Source organism: Capricornis sumatraensis, chromosome 10, assembly GCF_032405125.1.
Source record: "Capricornis sumatraensis isolate serow.1 chromosome 10, serow.2, whole genome shotgun sequence".
NCBI classification, from domain to species: Eukaryota; Metazoa; Chordata; class Mammalia; order Artiodactyla; family Bovidae; genus Capricornis; species Capricornis sumatraensis.
The window spans coordinates 52,020,465-52,037,980 of record NC_091078.1 but is presented as its reverse complement, the minus strand read 5'-3'; the positions used below and the strand labels follow the sequence as shown (position 1 = coordinate 52,037,980).

The 17,516-nt window shown below is 47.7% G+C and overlaps 1 protein-coding gene across 2 annotated transcripts in view; it reads left to right on the top strand.

The window, feature by feature from the left end:
• Positions 1-17,516, top strand: part of OSBPL10 (oxysterol binding protein like 10) — a 320,496-nt gene that overhangs the window by 78,280 nt on the left and 224,700 nt on the right. For both annotated transcript variants that reach the window (XM_068982153.1, XM_068982152.1), the window contains exon 2: positions 16,013-16,188. In XM_068982153.1, the coding sequence (XP_068838254.1) occupies positions 16,013-16,188 (176 nt within the window). The remainder of the gene's footprint in view (positions 1-16,012; positions 16,189-17,516) is intronic.

Genomic DNA, 17,516 nt, shown 5'->3' with positions numbered 1-17,516 from the left:
GTAGATTCTCGGGGACCACTGTCTCCATGTTGCTTGCCACCCCGCCCGGCAGAGACCCTGGAGTAGGTACCTGGCATTGCATAGGGGGTGTGACCTGTGACCTAGCAGAGAGACCTTTCAATAAATTATGACATCAGTAGTTCAGAGGGAGGCTGGGCAGTTTCCCTGCTTCTCCAGAGGGTTGGGGAAATGTTTAGCTTCCCACAGCTGTGAGCATTCTCTCGACATAAAATCTTCTACACAAGTGGGTTTGGCAGGCAAGCTGTCTTCAATGAGTGATGGGTCTTCAGAATCAAGTTTGCCGTGAGGGAGTTCTCCGTTAGCCATGGGTGGCCTGACACCACGATCGTCGTCATCAGGTGCAGCCGCTCTTATCCCTGAAACTCGAGTCCGATCCGCTCGTGGTCGGGGGACTGGGGGCTCAGGGTGGTCCCCAGATGAACTAGGTCTTGAATGGTTGTGGATTGATTATTCTGCTGACTGGCTGGTCTTTAATCAGGGATAAGTACACTGGGTAAGAGGCAGTCAGTGATGTTAACTTTCCCACCCTAGTGTGGCATCTTAGGCATATTCATAGACCTAAAAATGTCCTTGATGATGGAGAATGGTCCTGATGTTAGAGAGTTTTATATTTTGGTTGTGATGGTGGCGACAGTAGATAAATGAGGACAGTGAATGATAAGGAAGCGACACTTTTTTGTTTACTGACCGTCACCCTGGCCCATCAGGGGACATGTGTTAGAGTCCTCCATATATGAGATTCTGTGCTGAGCCCAGAGGGATCCTCCCATCAGGTGACGTGGCCCTGAAGGAGTTTCCAGGTTAGGTGTCAGAGACGGTCATGGGACCTGATGATGGTGACGCTGGTAATAATAATCATAACAGTTAATAGGGAGCCAAACGATTTCCCACTTTTTCAGCCCCACCAGTCTGCTGCGAGGTGGGGGTGGGAGGCTGATGAGAGATTCGTTCTGGTTGGGAGTGGTAGGAGCAGGTGGGTCATATATCTTTTATGAAAAACAGTTTAAGAGGTGGTTGAGGGAGGGCATAAGAAGCTCCACGAACGCCGTGAACGGAGGTTGGCTTTTCGTGAAGTGGGCTGTTTCGTTTGCTCTTGCTGGGCAAACTGAAGTGGCAGGTAATCGACGGGGCAAGAGAAGGAGCTGGCATGCTGCCTGACCTTGGTCCTTCCACCTGTCTTCTGTGTGTTTGTGAAACCTCACACAGCTTAGCAGGGCAACCCCCAAACTCACGCTGTCTCCACAGGAGAGGGGATTAACAAGGTTGAACAGTGGCCGCTGGTGGTCAAAATTCAGGCTGGACCAGAAGGTGGAGAATACACGTTTTGCTTTCCCCTCTTTGGGGGATGGGAGGGGTCAGAACAGTGAATCAAGCGACAGTCTCTTGGCGAGGAAGCCTAGGCTGTCTTGCTAAGAAGGCTTCGGTGTTTGTCTTGGAGATGGTGTACTGGTGATTTCAAAGTAGATTCAGAAAATATTTTTGTTTGGGATTTGGTTGATGTTTACTAGTCTCCATCGGAGAAGGCGATGGCACCCCACTCCAGTACTCTTGCCTGGAAAATCCCATGGACAGAGGAGCCTGGTGGGCTGCAGTCCATGGGGTCGCTAGGAGTTGGACACAACTGAGTGACTTCACTTTCATGCATTGGAGAAGGACATGGCAACCCACTCCGGTGTTCTTGCCTGGAGAATCCCAGGGATGGGGGAGCCTGGTGGGCTGCCGTCTCTGGGGTCGCACAGAGTCGGACACGACTGAAGCAACTTAGCAGCAGCAGCAGTCCCCATGCTCTCCTCTCATTAGGCCTTAATCTCACTATTGAGATGAGCAGCCGGGAGGCTGTGGGATGGGGTGCTCTTTATGGGATGCCGTGTGCTCTGACACGGACGGGTTTGCTGTCGTCACGTGACTTGTGTGTATCCAGTACGAGTTCACAGGATTCTCCATGTAAGAACACTGGAGTGGCTTGCCATTTCCTTCTCCAGGGGATCTTCCCTTCCCAGGGGTCAAACTCACGTCTCTGGTGTCTCCTGTATTGGCAGGCGGATTCTTTACCACTGTGCCACCTGGGAATGCTTCTTTTAGGTAGAATAGAAATAATATCTATGTCACAGAGCTGTTAGCAAATAGAACAGAGTAAATTAAATTCCATAACCTGCCGTTTCTGACAAAAAAACAATAAAAGCTCTTTCCTTAATTGTAAAATGAAAAAAATAAGACCACAATCTTTGAAGGCAATTGCTAAGTATTGCCTTAATATATTATTTGAGAAATAACTATGTATATGTAATTTCTATATGTAATATATATGTTGCTAGCTATGTGTCAGACACTGTTCTCAGCATTTTACAGAAAATAACTTGTTTAATTCTTAGAAAAGCCCTGCGAGATACATACTTTTCTAACCTGGTTCCTTTGTTGCATGTATGTTTGTTTTTTGGCCACTGTAGACATGTTTGCAGTGGCCTCTAGAAAAATTCTTTCAAGAAAAACTTCAAACTGGGAATTTTGTCCACTCACCCCGATAGCTCAGCGAGTGAAAAAAAACTGCCTGTAATGCAGGAGACGTGGGTTTGATGCCTGGGTTGGGAAGATCCCCTGGGGAAGGAGACAGCAACCGACTCACTGTATTGCCTGGAGAATCCCATGGACAGAGGAGTCGGGTGGGTTATAGTCCATGGGGTCACAAAGAGCATGCACGTTGACTGGCTGTTGGCACCGACACTGCCTCTTCCCCAGAAAATCGGGGAGGTTCCATGTTTCCTTGAGCTCCTTGGCAGAACACCAGTGACTTCCGGTGCAGATCTTGACAAGGTCAGACCAGGTGGGAAATGATATTGACTCAGGCTCCCTGAGAGAGCGTGTGTGGAGAGTGGGCATGTGTGGACAATTGGGCCTTTGTGTCCCCCAGAGAGGATACTGTGCTCACAACTCCCAGGAGGACCTGGTGACCTCGTGGCTTTATTTTGCCCTTGATGTTGTGCTCATGGTGGCTCATGTTGCTGGGAGGCCTTGGAGCATGTGTTGGAGAAGCAGTTGAGACTTTACTCTTGTTTGGGCATGCTGGACCCTTTCACGTTAGTCTAATGATATGCCAGGTAGAGCTAGCCAGCGCGCGACTTCCCTTTGGGATGTGTTTTTCCAGGGCCCTTGGCGGCAGCCAGATCTGAGCTGCCCGTTGGTCGCGTGAGCTGCTTCTTGCATGAGTGCCTGGGGCTAGTTGCCAGGCTGGTCCTGTCCATCCCCAGCCCTGGGATCCGCAGGCGACTTCGATGCTCCTGCTGAGTGTTCGGTTCCTCGCGGGGCTGGGAGCCTTAGGATCTCATGCTGGGAAAGGTAAGCAAGCTATAGACTAAAGCTGGGTGTAAGCAGGATCACAGCAGGTGTGGAGGACCCAGGGAGAGAGTGGGTGGCTGGAAGAAGCAGGAGGCGTGATCTCTCCCGGGTGAAACCCATCAGCCTGGTGAGAATTCTTTGGACCGTCCCATTTAGATTTTAGCACTTTCATCTCCTCTCCTTCCCATCTCCTAGGTGTTAGCTGCCTGCAGAATCCTGGGAGAACTTGGCCCCAGGCAGCTCACTGGTCTGAGCAGACATCCCGTCTTTGCTTGCACTGGTCTTTGTTGCTGTGCGTGGGCTTTCTCTAGTTGCGGCAAGAGGGGGCTACTCTCCAGTTGTGCTGCTCAGGCCTTTTTGTCGCTGTGGCTTCTCTGCTTGGGGAGCACGGGCCATCGGTGCTCAGGCTCCAGTAATTGTAGCTCATGGGCTTAGCTGCTCCACGGCATGTAGGGGTATTCCCGGACCAGAAATCAAACCCGTGTCCCCTGCATTACAAGCTAGATTCATAACCAGTGGACCACCAGGGAAGCCGGACATCCCACCTTTGATGTGAAGTCTGAATAGTCAGCATTTCCTGAGCAGCGTGTCCCTCCTACCCCACACCTCTGCTTAGAAGGTGCTGGAAGGCTGAGACAGACAGGGTGATGCAGGGGTTAGGGGAATACTGCCCGGGCTCACATCATCTCTGCTGATGGGCTGTGTGACTCTGGTTGAGAGAGGGACCCTCTCTGTTTCCTTGTGGTTAGTAAGGGATAGTAATGATACCTACCTCAGAGAGGGTAGGCGGGTGTTTTTGTTTTTGTTAACCTTAAGATCCTTCTTGTTTAGTCTTTATTTCTCTGTTTTATTGAAGTGTAGTTGATTTACAATGTTGCGTTAGTTTCAGGTATACAGCAAAGTGATTCAGTTGTACATACATCTATATTATTTTTCAGATTCTTTTCCCATCTGAGTTATTGCAAAATATTGAATACGGTTCCTTGTGCTATTATACAGCAGATCCTTGTCGATTATATTCTATATATGGTAGTGTGTATCTGTTAATCCCAAATTCCTAACTTATCCTTCCCCCTCCACCTTTTCCCTCTGGAAGCCTTAAATTGGTTTTCTGTGTCTGTAGTTCTGTTTCTGTTTTGTAAATGAGTTCATCTGTTGTCTTTTCTGAGATCCCACAGTAGAAGTGACACCGTGTGATTTGTCTCTGTCTGATTCACAGCTCTTTCTTAGTATGACCATGTTGCTGCAGATGGCATGATTTTATTCTTTTTATGGCTGAATAATATTCCATTGTACGTACATGATTTTTTTTGCTTAGTTGTTTCAGGGTTGGTGTGGGGGATCCACAGATTTCAGAGGCTCATGCTTCTTTTAACTTTCTCCTTCACCATCCCAGGGTGTGGCCATGTCCTCAAAGTTCACAAAGAGCGTTGGAGTTCCAGCTGCTATGTCTGCCTTCCAACAAAGCAAGTAGAGGAGGGGAAGGAGTCCAATCCATCACTATTCATGAGCTAGAACACAGTCAGACGGCCACATCTAGCTTAAAGGAAGGTCGGGAAATGTATTCTGGCACTGTGTATTGGCTCAGATAACAACTGGAGTTCTCTTGATTTGAGAGAGAAAGTGATTATCTTATAGGTAGGATAGATAGTCAGCTGTCACCGCTACATCTTGTTTCAGACCACAAGCTAATTGAGCCAGAGCCGAGGTTGTAACCCTTGGTTTCAACCCAGAGATCTGTCTTTCTACTGACCCCAGTAAAAATGGAACATGAGTATCGGGAAGCAGCCGGTGGACTTAGACAGTACATGTTTGCAGGAAAAGAGAAGTTCTTTTCCTGTCTCTCTTGGGCTTGCATGCCAACATGAACTGATTTGCTTTATGGTAAAGTCAGGGCCATGGGAATCCTTGAGTCTTGAAATATACAAATAGATCCATGTGTGGTCACAGAGAAGACATGTTTCTGTCCTTACCTTACTGACATCTTGTTAGCACTTGACACGGCCGATCACTCCTGCCTTCGTGAATGTTCTCTTCCTGGGGTTTTGGTTTTCCTCCTGTCTCTCCGTCTTGTTCTCTTCATCTCTTTTTCCTGTTTAATGTTAAGAGTTCCTCACATCTTGATGCTGGGCCTTCTCCTCCCTGTCTTCTCTTTCTGTGCAGTCTCAATTGTGTGTTTAGCTCTCTTGGCTACTTAAAGTCAGATTATTCATCTTTAATCCCTATCTGGACTCCAGATCCATTCATCCATTTGCCAGTCAACACCTCCCAGAAGTTGTAAAGGCTTCTGAAGTGTAAATAGCCCCCAGATGAAATTCCCAGGCCCTTATCAGGTCTTGTCAGTTGTACCATGGCAGTAATTCTGACACCTCCGCCCTGGTCTAGGATATTGCCAGGATTGCTGAAGTTTTAAAAACACTTTTATTAAAGTAGAATTTGAACACTATAAAATTTACCCATTGCAAACATACAATTCAAGAATATTTAGCTCATTTATAGTGTGCAACTATCATCAAAATCCAGTTTGAGAACATTCCTAACACCAAAATAATTCCCTCTAGCCAGAGTATAGTTAATACTGTTTTCATCCTCAGCTCCAAACAGTCACTTGCCTGCCTCTTTGTTTCTTGGTTTATTTTTAGCATGTGGGGCCTTAGTTTCCCAACCAGCGAGCAAACCTGTGCCCCCTGCAGTGGAAACATGGATCCCTAAACGGTGGACTGCCAGAGAAGTTCTTATCCGCTTTTCTCTCTATAAATTTCCCTTCTCTGGACACTTCATATACATGAAATCATACAATGTAATCTTTTTGCATCTGGTTTCTTTCATTTAGCGTGTTATTTCTGAGGTTCACCCACATAGCACGTATCAATGTTGTGTTCTTTTTATTGCCAGATAGTATTCCGTTGTGTGAATATATCACACAGTTTGTTTATCCATTCACCAGTTCATGGACATTTTGTGTTGGGAAATCCCTAGCTGGGTCACATTCTGCTTTCTTCTTAACACGAGACTCTCGGCACAGCTAAAGTTGTGTGTTCATTTTTGTAAATACTTATTGTTTCTTGGCTCATTTTCCATACCCCCATCAAATCAGAGACCTTGTCCCCCACCTCCTATGTATTAAATTTTTAAAAAATTTTCATTTTATTTGCTTTTATTTATTTCTGGCTGTGCTGGGTCTTCATTGCTGCCCCTGGGCCCCTCCTTGTGGTGGCTTCCCTTGTTGCAGAGAATGGGTTCTAAGCGTGTGGGCTTCAGTAGTTGGGGCACACGGGGGCTTAGTTGCCCTGCAGCACGTGAAATAATCTGGGCCCAGGGATCGAACCTGTGTCCCCCACGTTGGCAGGCAGATTCTTAACCACTGGACCACTAGGGAAGTCCCCTCCTATGTATTTTTAGCAGTTAGCATACAGTGCCTAGCAAGTTTGGTACTCATTAAAAAATATATATCTATATATATATTTTAAGAAATGAGTGAATTCTTAGAAATAAGACTTAGTTTTGGAACCAAAGCCAAATTCTTTCAAATTTAGCTGGGTTTATGTAAATTCTCTTTTCTTTAACCGTAGAATGAGTGAATGTATCCACAGTGCTCTATCCATATCACAGAATGTGGTCCAGTTGACCACATGTGAGAACCTTGCCAAATCGTATTGCCACAGCACCTCCAAGAAAAGAGCAAACACTGGCTCTTGTTTTAAGTTCTATCTTGTCGGCTTTGTTGCCAATTAACTAAACCGCTGATATAGAGTAGTATGATCATGGGATCCGATTCACTGTCTGCATTTGGAAAAGTGATGTGGACGCTGGGAAGTTCTTGTTTTATACCCACTCGGACCTTGAGGCACAGTGATGGTGGAACAACAGTTCAGAAGAGAACGAGCCAGCTTTCTGCCTTTGCAGATGCAGGAATTGGGGCTGTGAGTGGATGAGTGCCGTGGCCAAGGTCACAGAGTGAGGACCAGTAGCTCTCAAAGTGTGGTCCCGCCTGCAGCATCAGCATCACCTGGGAACTTGCTTGAATTCTCTGGCTCCACCCAGACCTCCCAAATCTGTGGGAGGGGCCCAGGAACTTGTGTTTTTTATAAACCTGCAGGTGATTCCGATGTAGCGAATGTTTGAACCACAGGTCGAACCAGCCATCTTCCTGCCGGATCACACCTCTTTCCTCTATGCCATGTAGCCTGTAGGGAAAAGTAAAGGATGCTTTGATCCAGGGACAGTGGAGTTTAAGGTGTGATTTCACTTGATTTGTGTTGTTTAGTTGCTAAGTTGTGTCTGACTCATGTGACCCCATGGACTGTGGCCCACCAGGTTCCTCTGCCCATGGATTTCCCAGGCAAAAATTCTGGAGTGGGGTACCTTGCCTTCTCCAGGCGGATTCAGTTGGATATTTAGGGGCAGAAAACCTGAGCCTAGGGGCCTGACTCTGATCCTAACTGCTTCCCTGGTCTCCACAGGCCAGCTTTCCATCTCTCTTCATCCTGGTGGGCACCAAGCTGCCCACACACTTTTGCCCTCAGGCTTTAGCCAGTATTCTCTTCAGTGTGATTTGATGTGTATGTTCAAGGTTTTAGTGTAAAGCAAAGACGTGATTCAAGGCTCCGCCCATCTCAAGGATTCCCAGGTAAGTTCCTTGTGTTGTCCATGGCAAGAATGAAAGTGAACCGTGAGCATTAAGATGGGTCTTGATATTTTACAGTTTAAAGTAGTAGTAGTTGAGGTTCTTAGCCAATGGCCTTGAGTGAACAGGAGTTCAGGAGTGCCTGTATTAACCCTTGTTAGAAAGGTCTCAGTTCTTGCTCCCGGAATGTAATGACCTGGTCTTCCAAGGCAGATGGAATCTCATCATACATGAGATCCAAGTGCAATGCATCCAGTCTTGTGTTAAAAATTCACTCGTGCTTTGTCAGGCGAGGTGGTTCACGAGGCAGCAGCCGCTCGGCCTGGTCTCTGGGGCCGCTGTGCCCAGGTGAACCTGCATGATGCTAGTGGATCATCCAGTTGTGCAGAAGCTCCATTCCCGGTGACCTAATTTTTCGTTAAATCTTTCTCAGAAAAAAAAAAACACTCCCGCAGTGACAGAGCCAAGGTACCTACTGCCTGAGCTGTTGTGATTTAGGAGCAGGGCTTCAGCTCTTTCACACAAAGATAAAATAAGGCCAGCTCATATTTAAACAATACGTTCCGCTTTGTTGGCTGGGCCCACAGTGCTCAGATGTTTGAATGAATGAATGATTAGGAGGAAAAGCTTGAAAAGCTAGGGGGAAAAAAAGGGGTGTGAAGAACACGCTTAAGGTTTTTATCCTGACTCGATTTTGCACTGGTTTTTTCTACTTGTCTAGGGCTTCCTTGGTGGCTAAGACGGTGAAGAATTCACCTGCAATGCAGGAGACTTGGGTTTGATCCCCTGGGTGGGGAAGATCCCCTGGAGAAGGGAATGGCTACCCACTCCAGAATTCTTGCCTGGAGAGTTCCACAGACAGAGGAGCCTGGAGGGCTATAGTCCGTGGAATCCCAAAGAGCTGGATGCAACTGAGGGACTAACGCACACTAGGGAAGATTTGAAATTCATATTCCTGATTTCCTGATCTCAGCCACAAAGATTCCGATTCTCTACGGGATGGGAGTCTGGAATCCACATTTTAAACTAGCTTCTCTGCTGATTCAGAAGCAGGGAATAGCTGGCCCAAACTGTAAGAACATTCTTTTTACAAGAAGACAGTTAAATGCTCTTTTTTAAAGCTCTGCTTTATTGGTTGTCTTTTGTTTTATTTATGGCTTATTTTTAACTGGGGATTGTTTAAAATTTAGAAATATGTGTAAATACTTTTCTTTATGGTTTTGCCTCTCCTGTTTTGGTGCCTTCCCCATGCTAACAGTTTAAAAATACCCACCCATATTTTTCCTAATATGAATATATTAAGTTATATGATATGTATAATGTATTATTAAAACTAATACTACAAGTTTTTTTTAAGTCTCTAACATATCAGATGTTATTGTGAGGTCTAAAGATTGGCCCTATAAAATTTTTACTTTTTGATGCTGTTTTTAGCCAACATTTTGCAAAATGCACATTTAAAACGTTTATATTAAAAAGTTTGTGTGTGTATTTTTCATTTGGGTATGTAATTATTTGTAACATTTAAAACAAAACTTGGGAATATATTGTTTTGAATCTAAGTTCCCATTCATTTTCTACATATCTGTCCAACTCTGGGCAAAAGGATTCTAAAAGTCTCCTAATCTGATTGTGTTTTATTTTTTTCTTTTATTTCTGTAAGTTTCAAACCTGTGTTTTTGCATCTTTGTGGTGAAAACAGTACTTTAATCAACACATACTATCTGAATGGTTTTGAGCCTTGGGCCTTACGGCTAGATTGCCTGATTAAAATCTACGCCATAGTTTCCTCTCTATAAGATCGGGAGCGTGCTGTTTACCTTTCCGCACTTGAAATTTTCATCTGTAGAAGAGGCAAGTAGTCAGTCACTCAACCAGAGAAGGGTCTTTAGCTGGAGAACAAGGCCGCGAATCCGGGAGTCTGAGCAGGAGCTTCTCAGAAGGCAGAGGGCCTCGAGTATGCAGATTTCTACAGAAATTATGATTCTGTGAAAGATTTCCAGGACATGCCTTTCAGAGTACAAAGTGATTTTGGAATATAAAGAATTTGTCTGGGTGAGGCCCATGGGAGTTTGTCACTGAGCTGTGTTCCCGAACCATGATGTGTGAATATTTGGGATGGAGACTAGCTTCTCTTGATCAATAATTAGTGTGGGGTTGGAGGTAGAAACAAACAGAGGGCCTGGGAAGGTAAGGCAGATCCCAGCAGGTGGAACACCAGCGCTAGCTGGGGTCCTGGGCCCGGGTGGGCGAGGCCTCCTGCCTGGTGTGGAAGGAAGCGCGAGCCCCACACAGAATGGGAGGGGTCCTTACTCCCTTCTAGAAATAGTAACCTGGGTGTCAAAGGTGTCTGCTCAGGCGTCAGGGGCTGGGCAATCACCTCCCTTCTCAACCCCTTTCCTCTTGTTTTAATTTTCACTTTTAAGTTTAGATGAAATGGCTTAGCTTTTTGTCAGTATCAGCCTGTCTGGCGAAGTTCCTCTTCAAAAGAGCTTTTTTTCACTGCAGTTTTTCCGCTTTGTAATTCTCTTGTAGTTCGCTTGTGATTTCTGCCTCTTGGCATGAATGAGCTGCTTCCCACCCTGTTCCCACCGCCCCCACCCCAGTCCTTCCCCTTTATTTTTCTGCTGCTAACTGGATGCTGATGGCAATTGGCGCGCTTACCCGCTCCCAAAGTAAAAATGTCAGATTTTCAGCTTTCAGATCCTGAAGTTGAACCTTCATGAAAGTAACGCAGGTGGGAATTAAAGGCTACAGGTGTTGACAGATGCCTCTCCTCGATGCAAGGATTGGAAAGCAGTTAAGCCTAAGGGCAGCTGCTTTGTATGTACGCATGCGCAAGTGAGTGTGACTGTGTGCACGCAGGTGTGTCTATGTGCAAGCGCGTGCTCACGTGTTGTTTCCGAAGCAGTGGCTTGTTCTCAGCCCTTTCGAAGTGGGCCTGCTGCTCCCTGCGGGTCCCAGCTTTGGAACAGGGCTAGGTTGCCACTCTGAGCCTGGCCTGATGAGGACTGATGGCTTGTCTCCTAGGTTGGTTTGATGTCTCCTCTTTTCCTCTCCTCTCTCCCCCACACCCTCCCTGGTTTGTGAACAGAGCCCCGAAAGTATGTTCCCTTCCTATACAGTTAGGCTCACCTGCTCATCAGTCAAGATGCAAACTGGAGCTCGAGATGTTGATTAGCACAGAACCCACTCTAGGAATTAGGCTCGTCCTACTCATTTCTCCAGAACGAAAGGCCTTTAGGAAAGTTTCAGGAGTTTATCTGGCGTTTGCACTTAATTTGGTGAAGGCTTGTCCCAAAATGCGTTTAACTTTTCCATTTCGGATGAAAGCTGTAAATTTCTGATGCAGCAATGCCTGACAGAGCTCTGACCCTGTGGGAAACCAAATGTGATTTCCTTCCTCCCAGGGGATGTGACCCCCAGGCAGTGCGTTTCTTAATGCTGGGTGGGCAGCTCCTACCTACACGTGACAGTTGCTAACTCAACTTTCAAAGGCGGTCCTGGAAGAACACTTTATGTTTAGTCTGTTGCAGTTTTTAATCGGATATTCTCCCGTCATTTCCTTCCAAATAGGATTGAATTTTTAACTGTCTTTAGAAAAAAAGTAAATTATTGATAACCTTCTTTAGTGCACCTGATTCAAACCTGTATTTTCACTGAAACTGTTTTAGGAGGCAGTGGAAATGTGTGTTTTTGTTTTTTGTCTGAGGCAGGGTGTTAGAATTAAGATGTCATTTTGAAATAGGCAATGTGAAAAATCATTCATGTGTTCCTGTAGCCTGCATAATGTGTGCTCATTGGGTTATTCTGTCATCCTGATTGAGGGGGAAAAACCCCACAAAACCAGAATTCAGTTTATTTTTTAGGTACCAATTTGGTTCAATTCATTTTTTTCAGTTTCTTAGTAATGTCCTTTGCAGATATATGGTTGGTATGAATGAGATGAGTGTGTGAAGCTGCCTCTGGGAGCCGGAAAGGCTGATGGGCCTGGGTGATGAGCGGACGGAGCAGAAGGGAAAGAGGTGATGAGTCTTTCTCCATTCCAACAAGGGCACAGGGTGGATGGGGAGGGTCAGGGTGTGGAGGGCAACTTGGCTTACGCCTTCTCCTTGAAGCCTGTTGAGGCTGTACTCTACCTTTTCTGCTTTCCTCTGTGTAAAGGGGGCGTGTTTATAGATGGGAACACTGCACTTCTGCCAGGGTGGTTGGGGGGGTGCAGGGGGTGGAGACACAAAATGCTGTAGGGCGAGGTTCCTTCCCTATACTCTACAGATCGTTGCTCTCAACGCTCTGACCTGCCGGGAGCTGTGTCTGCATACCGGCAGTCACTGTGACAGGGAATACAGGCCACGTTGAAACCATGACTCCTAAAGAGAAGGCAGGGTCAGCATTTGAACAGCGTGACCCCTGGTGGCTCAGAAATCACTGCAACTCCTCTCTCATGGGTAGAATTTGTTTTTCACATCTGTAGGGTAAGGGAGTTAGAGAAGGCGAGGTTTGGAAAGACGGAGTGGGCACTTTACAGGAACAGATCACCTTTAATGAGGCCAGAAGGGGCAGCAGTCAGATTCGTGAGCGGCTGCACTGACCGAGAAAAGAGGAAGTATCCAGAGGCATGTATGTGGAAAGCTACTGTCTTAAGGGGCCTGTTCTTCTCCAAGGTTGTTCAGAGTAGTTATCTCTTAAACAGCTGGGGCAAGGAATTCTGGAGCTCGGCCAGAGGCTGGACCGGCTGGGAGCTGGGCGTAATCAACCTTAACGTCCATTTTTTTCCCCTTCGGGTGAGAGGGTTCTTTGTTTTGCATAGAGTGTTGGGGAGGACCCGGAGGGGAGCTTTAACTCCAGGCTATTTTGAGCCGTGTAACTTTCCTTCAGCATGACAGAGAGGAGCAGAAGGACACGAAAATAGACGTTTTGAAAAGGTTTTTGGTGAGTTTGCCAGGCTGACTGCCATCACAGACCTGAAGCATAAGATAAGCGGAAGCCTCTTTCTCATCCTCGTGGAAATGATAAGGGTGTTTTTTAGCAGGTGGCTCTCCTCCAGGTGGTGATTCAGCGGCCCAGGCTACCCTCTCTGGGGGTCCTTGGCACACTCATTGTGGATCCCCAGTGGCCCCACAGGATGTCTCCATCCCAACCTGTGTGAGTGTCTGTCTGTGTGTTGTGTGCCTGTCCTGCGTTTTACTTCCGCTCACTTTCTGTTGCCACAGCTCACATGGCCACACATCCCGACAAAGAAAACTGGGAGATATATTCTGTCCTTTCATCTCATGTCTCTTGGAAGAAGTGGGCGGGATTTGGTGATGAGCTGTTAGTTTAGACCATGCTTCTCAGACTTGAGCTGCATCAGAGTCACCTGGAGGCCTCCTTGACCCCTTCCCCAGTGTTTCTGATCCAGCCGGCCTTGGATGGGGCCCAAGGATTTACATTTCAAACAAGCCTCCAGGTGACTTGATACTACTGCTGGGCCCGGGACCACACTTTGAAGAGTCCTGGCCCATGACAGCATCTTTGTATCTTGATTTATCCACGGTGGTGGTGGAGACCAGAAGTATAGCCTTATTTTTGTGACCCAATAGAGATCGGAGGGGAGGAGAGAGGTAACCAAGATAGTCTTGGCCAGGACGTTTGGAAAGTTACAAATAATTAAAAGTGGAAGATTTCTTGGAGGAATTGGCGTTCTGGAGGGTTGAGACCTGGGTTGTTGGGTGTGCCTGCCCTGTGGGCTGGGAATGCGGTGGCACCTCTGTGGGCAGGCAGGGCGACTTCCAGCTGCGCTTGCTCTCTTGGAGCCCGAAGGTTTGGAGAATGAAGCACCTTAGTGGGTAAGGAGAGGTGACCCGGAGCAGGGGGTGAAGGAGGACTTGTGGGAGGCTCAAAAGAGAGTTTGCCAGCTGGACTGAACCCTGTGTGGATGTGGACACAGACAAGCAGGACTTGGATTTGGAGTTTCTTTGAGTCCCAGCACCTGAAAACTGAGGGATAGTGATGGCTGTCTGTTGGATACTGAGAGAATCAGGGTGGCAGTTGGTAAACTTTCTTAGTTTGTGGTGCTTCAGTCAGTTCAGTCGCTCAGTTGTGTCCGACTCTCTGCGACCCCATGAATCGCAGCACGCCAGGCCTCCCTGTCCATCACCAACTCCCGGAGTTCACTCAGACTCACGTCCATCGAGTCAGTGATGCCATCCAGCCATCTCATCCGCTGTCCCAGTAGCATTTTGGGCACCTACTGACCTGGGGAGTTCCTCTTTCAGTATCCTATCATTTTGCCTTTTCATACTGTTCATGGGGTTCTCAAGGCAAGAATACTGAAGTGGTTTGCTTTTCCCTTCTCCAGTGGACCACATTGTGTCAGCTCTCTCCACCATGCCCGCTCATCTTGGGTTGCCCCACAGGGCATGGCTTAGTTTCATTGAGTTAGACAAGGCTGTGGTCCTAGTGTGATTAGATTGACTAGTTTTCTGTGAGTATGGTTTCAGTGTGTCTGTCCTCTGATGCCCTCTTGCAACACCTACCGTCTTACTTGGGTTTCTCTTACCTTGGGCGTGGGGTATCTCTTCACGGCTGCTCCAGCAAAGCGCAGCCGCTGCTCCTTACCTTGGAGGAGGGATATCTCCTTACCGCCGCCCCTCCCGACCTCTAGGCCCTCTGGCACCCGCGCAGCCACCACTCCTTGGGCGTGGGGTTGCTCCTCCGGGCCGCCGCCCCTGGCCTCGGGCGGGGTAGATCCTCTCAGCTGCTCCTGCGCTGTCGCAGCCTGGCACTCTCGGCTGCCGCCCCTGACCTCGGATGCGGTTGTGGTGCTTAGAGGTTAAGAAAATGCCCTGTGGTTTCATTTATTAAAGCAGTCATCTGCAAACAGCTTCATGTAGGTTTATGTCCTAGCAACTCAGTAGCCATTTGAAAAAGGGATCACCATAGAAGAACAATACGTTTCTGTGTTAAGAACCGTAGTCACATGTTAATGGACTGCGTGTTCCTGCAGATTCCAAACTGGCTGAATTGTCTGTGTGCTTGGTATCTGACTTGCAGGCATCACTGTGTAACCCTCAAATATGGGACATATTTTCAGCTGCCTGTGCGAGTTCCCAGTGGTGACCCAGCTGCTTGGGTGCATGGATTGAAAACTGGAATCTGGTAGTCTTCCCCCTTCGTTGATTCACTGAATAAATACTGTCAGTGAGGTGAGAGGCACTGTCTGTCTCTGGACAGGGTAGAGTCGGGGGAGGGGGCCAAAACCAGACATTAAATTGGATAATCCTGCGTGGGTGGAGCAGACAGTGGGAGGCGGGGAAAGCCGGCAGGGGCTATGCTGAGCCTCTGGGCTCCAGGGGGAGTGTGGGTCTCTGATGAAGACAGCTTGTGGAGAAGGGCAAGTTGTTTGGACTACTTTCTGCTGATAGATTGTGAGTGTTGATAGGCCAGGTACTTGGCTCCCAAGATTTGTTTTAGCCGTTCAGACAACTAGCAGTTGCTCTGTTTTTCCCGTGGTTATAGACTCCAGTGGCATTGTGGCCTCCCAGAGCGGAGGGGATTCTTGCCCTGTTGTGTGAAAAGTGTTCTGTGGAAGGACCCGCTAGAAGTTAGAGAGCTTTGTGAGCACCTCTAGTTCCTGGTAGGACCAGCCCTGGGGCTCAGGCCCCATACAGCGCCCAGGCTGCCCTGGAGTCCAGCCCAGCTTGCTACTTCCGGGGTGTGAATTTCAGGAGTTCCCGCAAAATCACGTCGAACCTTTACCAGATTCTGTATCCCAGTGCCTTGCTCTTCTTTACCATCCTGAGGCTCACGTGTATCTGTGGGCATCGCACCATATCCCAAATGGGCCTGGCCTTTGTTCAGGAGCCACTATGAGCTCCATTCTGATTTAAGAATCAGACTCTCTTTCACTACCCAGGGTTGGCTTGTGTGGGTGTCTGCCAGGGACTTTTAGCTCCCAGCATCCTGGATTGGGACCCTTGATGTTAACATGAGGATTCTGTTCCTCTTTGCTTGGAGAGAAAACCGACACCCTGTGATCTCTCCACCCAGGTACTTTGTGCTGGATTTCGAGGCTGGCATCCTGCAGTATTTTGTGAACGAGCAGAGCAAGCACCAGAAGCCTCGAGGAGCCCTGTCTCTTTCCGGCGCCATTGTGTCCCTGAGTGACGAAGCACCCCACATGCTGGTCGTGTACGCTGCCAACGGGGAGATGTACAAACTGAGAGGTATGTTCACCTCCAGGGAAGTTTGCAGACGGGCCTCTTGGATTCACAGTTAACATGGTGATGGCGGTCTGGTTTTTCAGTTTTTTAAAAATCACCTTTAATAGTTTGCCGTATTTGAGGACTCTGGTGACGGACACTGCCTGTCCTCCTCTTGAGGTGGGGAGAGGCGCTGAGATTAGGAAGTATTTGTCCTCATTAACCAAGGAATTAAGGACAAATGCAAGGTGAGTGATCACAAAGCTGGCTGAACTTTAGGACTTCAGCAGATTTTTCATATTAGCTCAGTATATATTTGCTTGTACCTTATATAGTGACTCTTCAGTGCCCATGAGGCTGTGCTCTAAAAATAAAAGAAGCCTTTCCCCGCCTTTCTATTTTTTTTTTTTTTTTGTGGCTGCACTGCGTGACATGTGGGATCTTCCAGGACCAGGGATGGATCCCGTGCCCCTGCAGTGGAAGCATGGTGGCCTAACCAGTGGATCGCCACGAAGTCCAAACAAGTCTTTTAGGGATCATGGTGGGGACCTTCCTGGTGGTCCAGTGGCTAAGGCTGCCTTGCAATGCAGGTGGTGCGGTTTTGATCTCTGGCTGGGGAAGCTGGGATCCCTCGGGCCTTGCAGCCAAAAAGCCAAAACATGAAACAGAAGCACTATGGTAACACATTCAATAAAGACTTTAAAAATGGTCCACATCAAAAAAAGATATATATAAAAAAATAACAAGTCTTTTATTTATTTTTTTAGAAAAGGGTCATGGTGCCCTCAGTTTCTCTAGAACCAGCTGTTAGTAAAGGCCCCTTCACTTGTACTTTATTTTGGGGGCTGCATCAAGCAACTCATGGGATGTTAGTTCCCCGACCAGGGATTGAAGCCAGACCCTCAGCAGTGGTAACGCTGGGTCGTAACCACTGGGCCACCAGAGTGCCCTACTTGTACTTTATTTAACCCTCTGTGGCCCTAGAGCCTGGTTGAAAGCCAACTGGTGTTATTTCCTGTTGTCTACTGTCTCCCCTTCTCTTTGCTTCTTGAAAGCCAGGAACCCAGCATTTGGCCACAACTGGAGGTGCTAACTGGGCCTTCCCCAGGGGCTCAGCAGTAAAGAATTTGCCCGCAGTGCAAGAGATGCAGGAGGCACGGGTTTGATTCCTGGGTTGGAAAGATCCCCTGGAGGAGGGTATGGCAACCCACTCCGGTACTCTTGCCTGGAGAATCCCATGGACAGAGGAACCTGGTGGGCTACAGTCCATAGGGTCACAACGAGTCGGACATGACTGAAGCGACTGAGCAAACACACACACACACCGAAGAACTAGCCACCACCCCCACCAA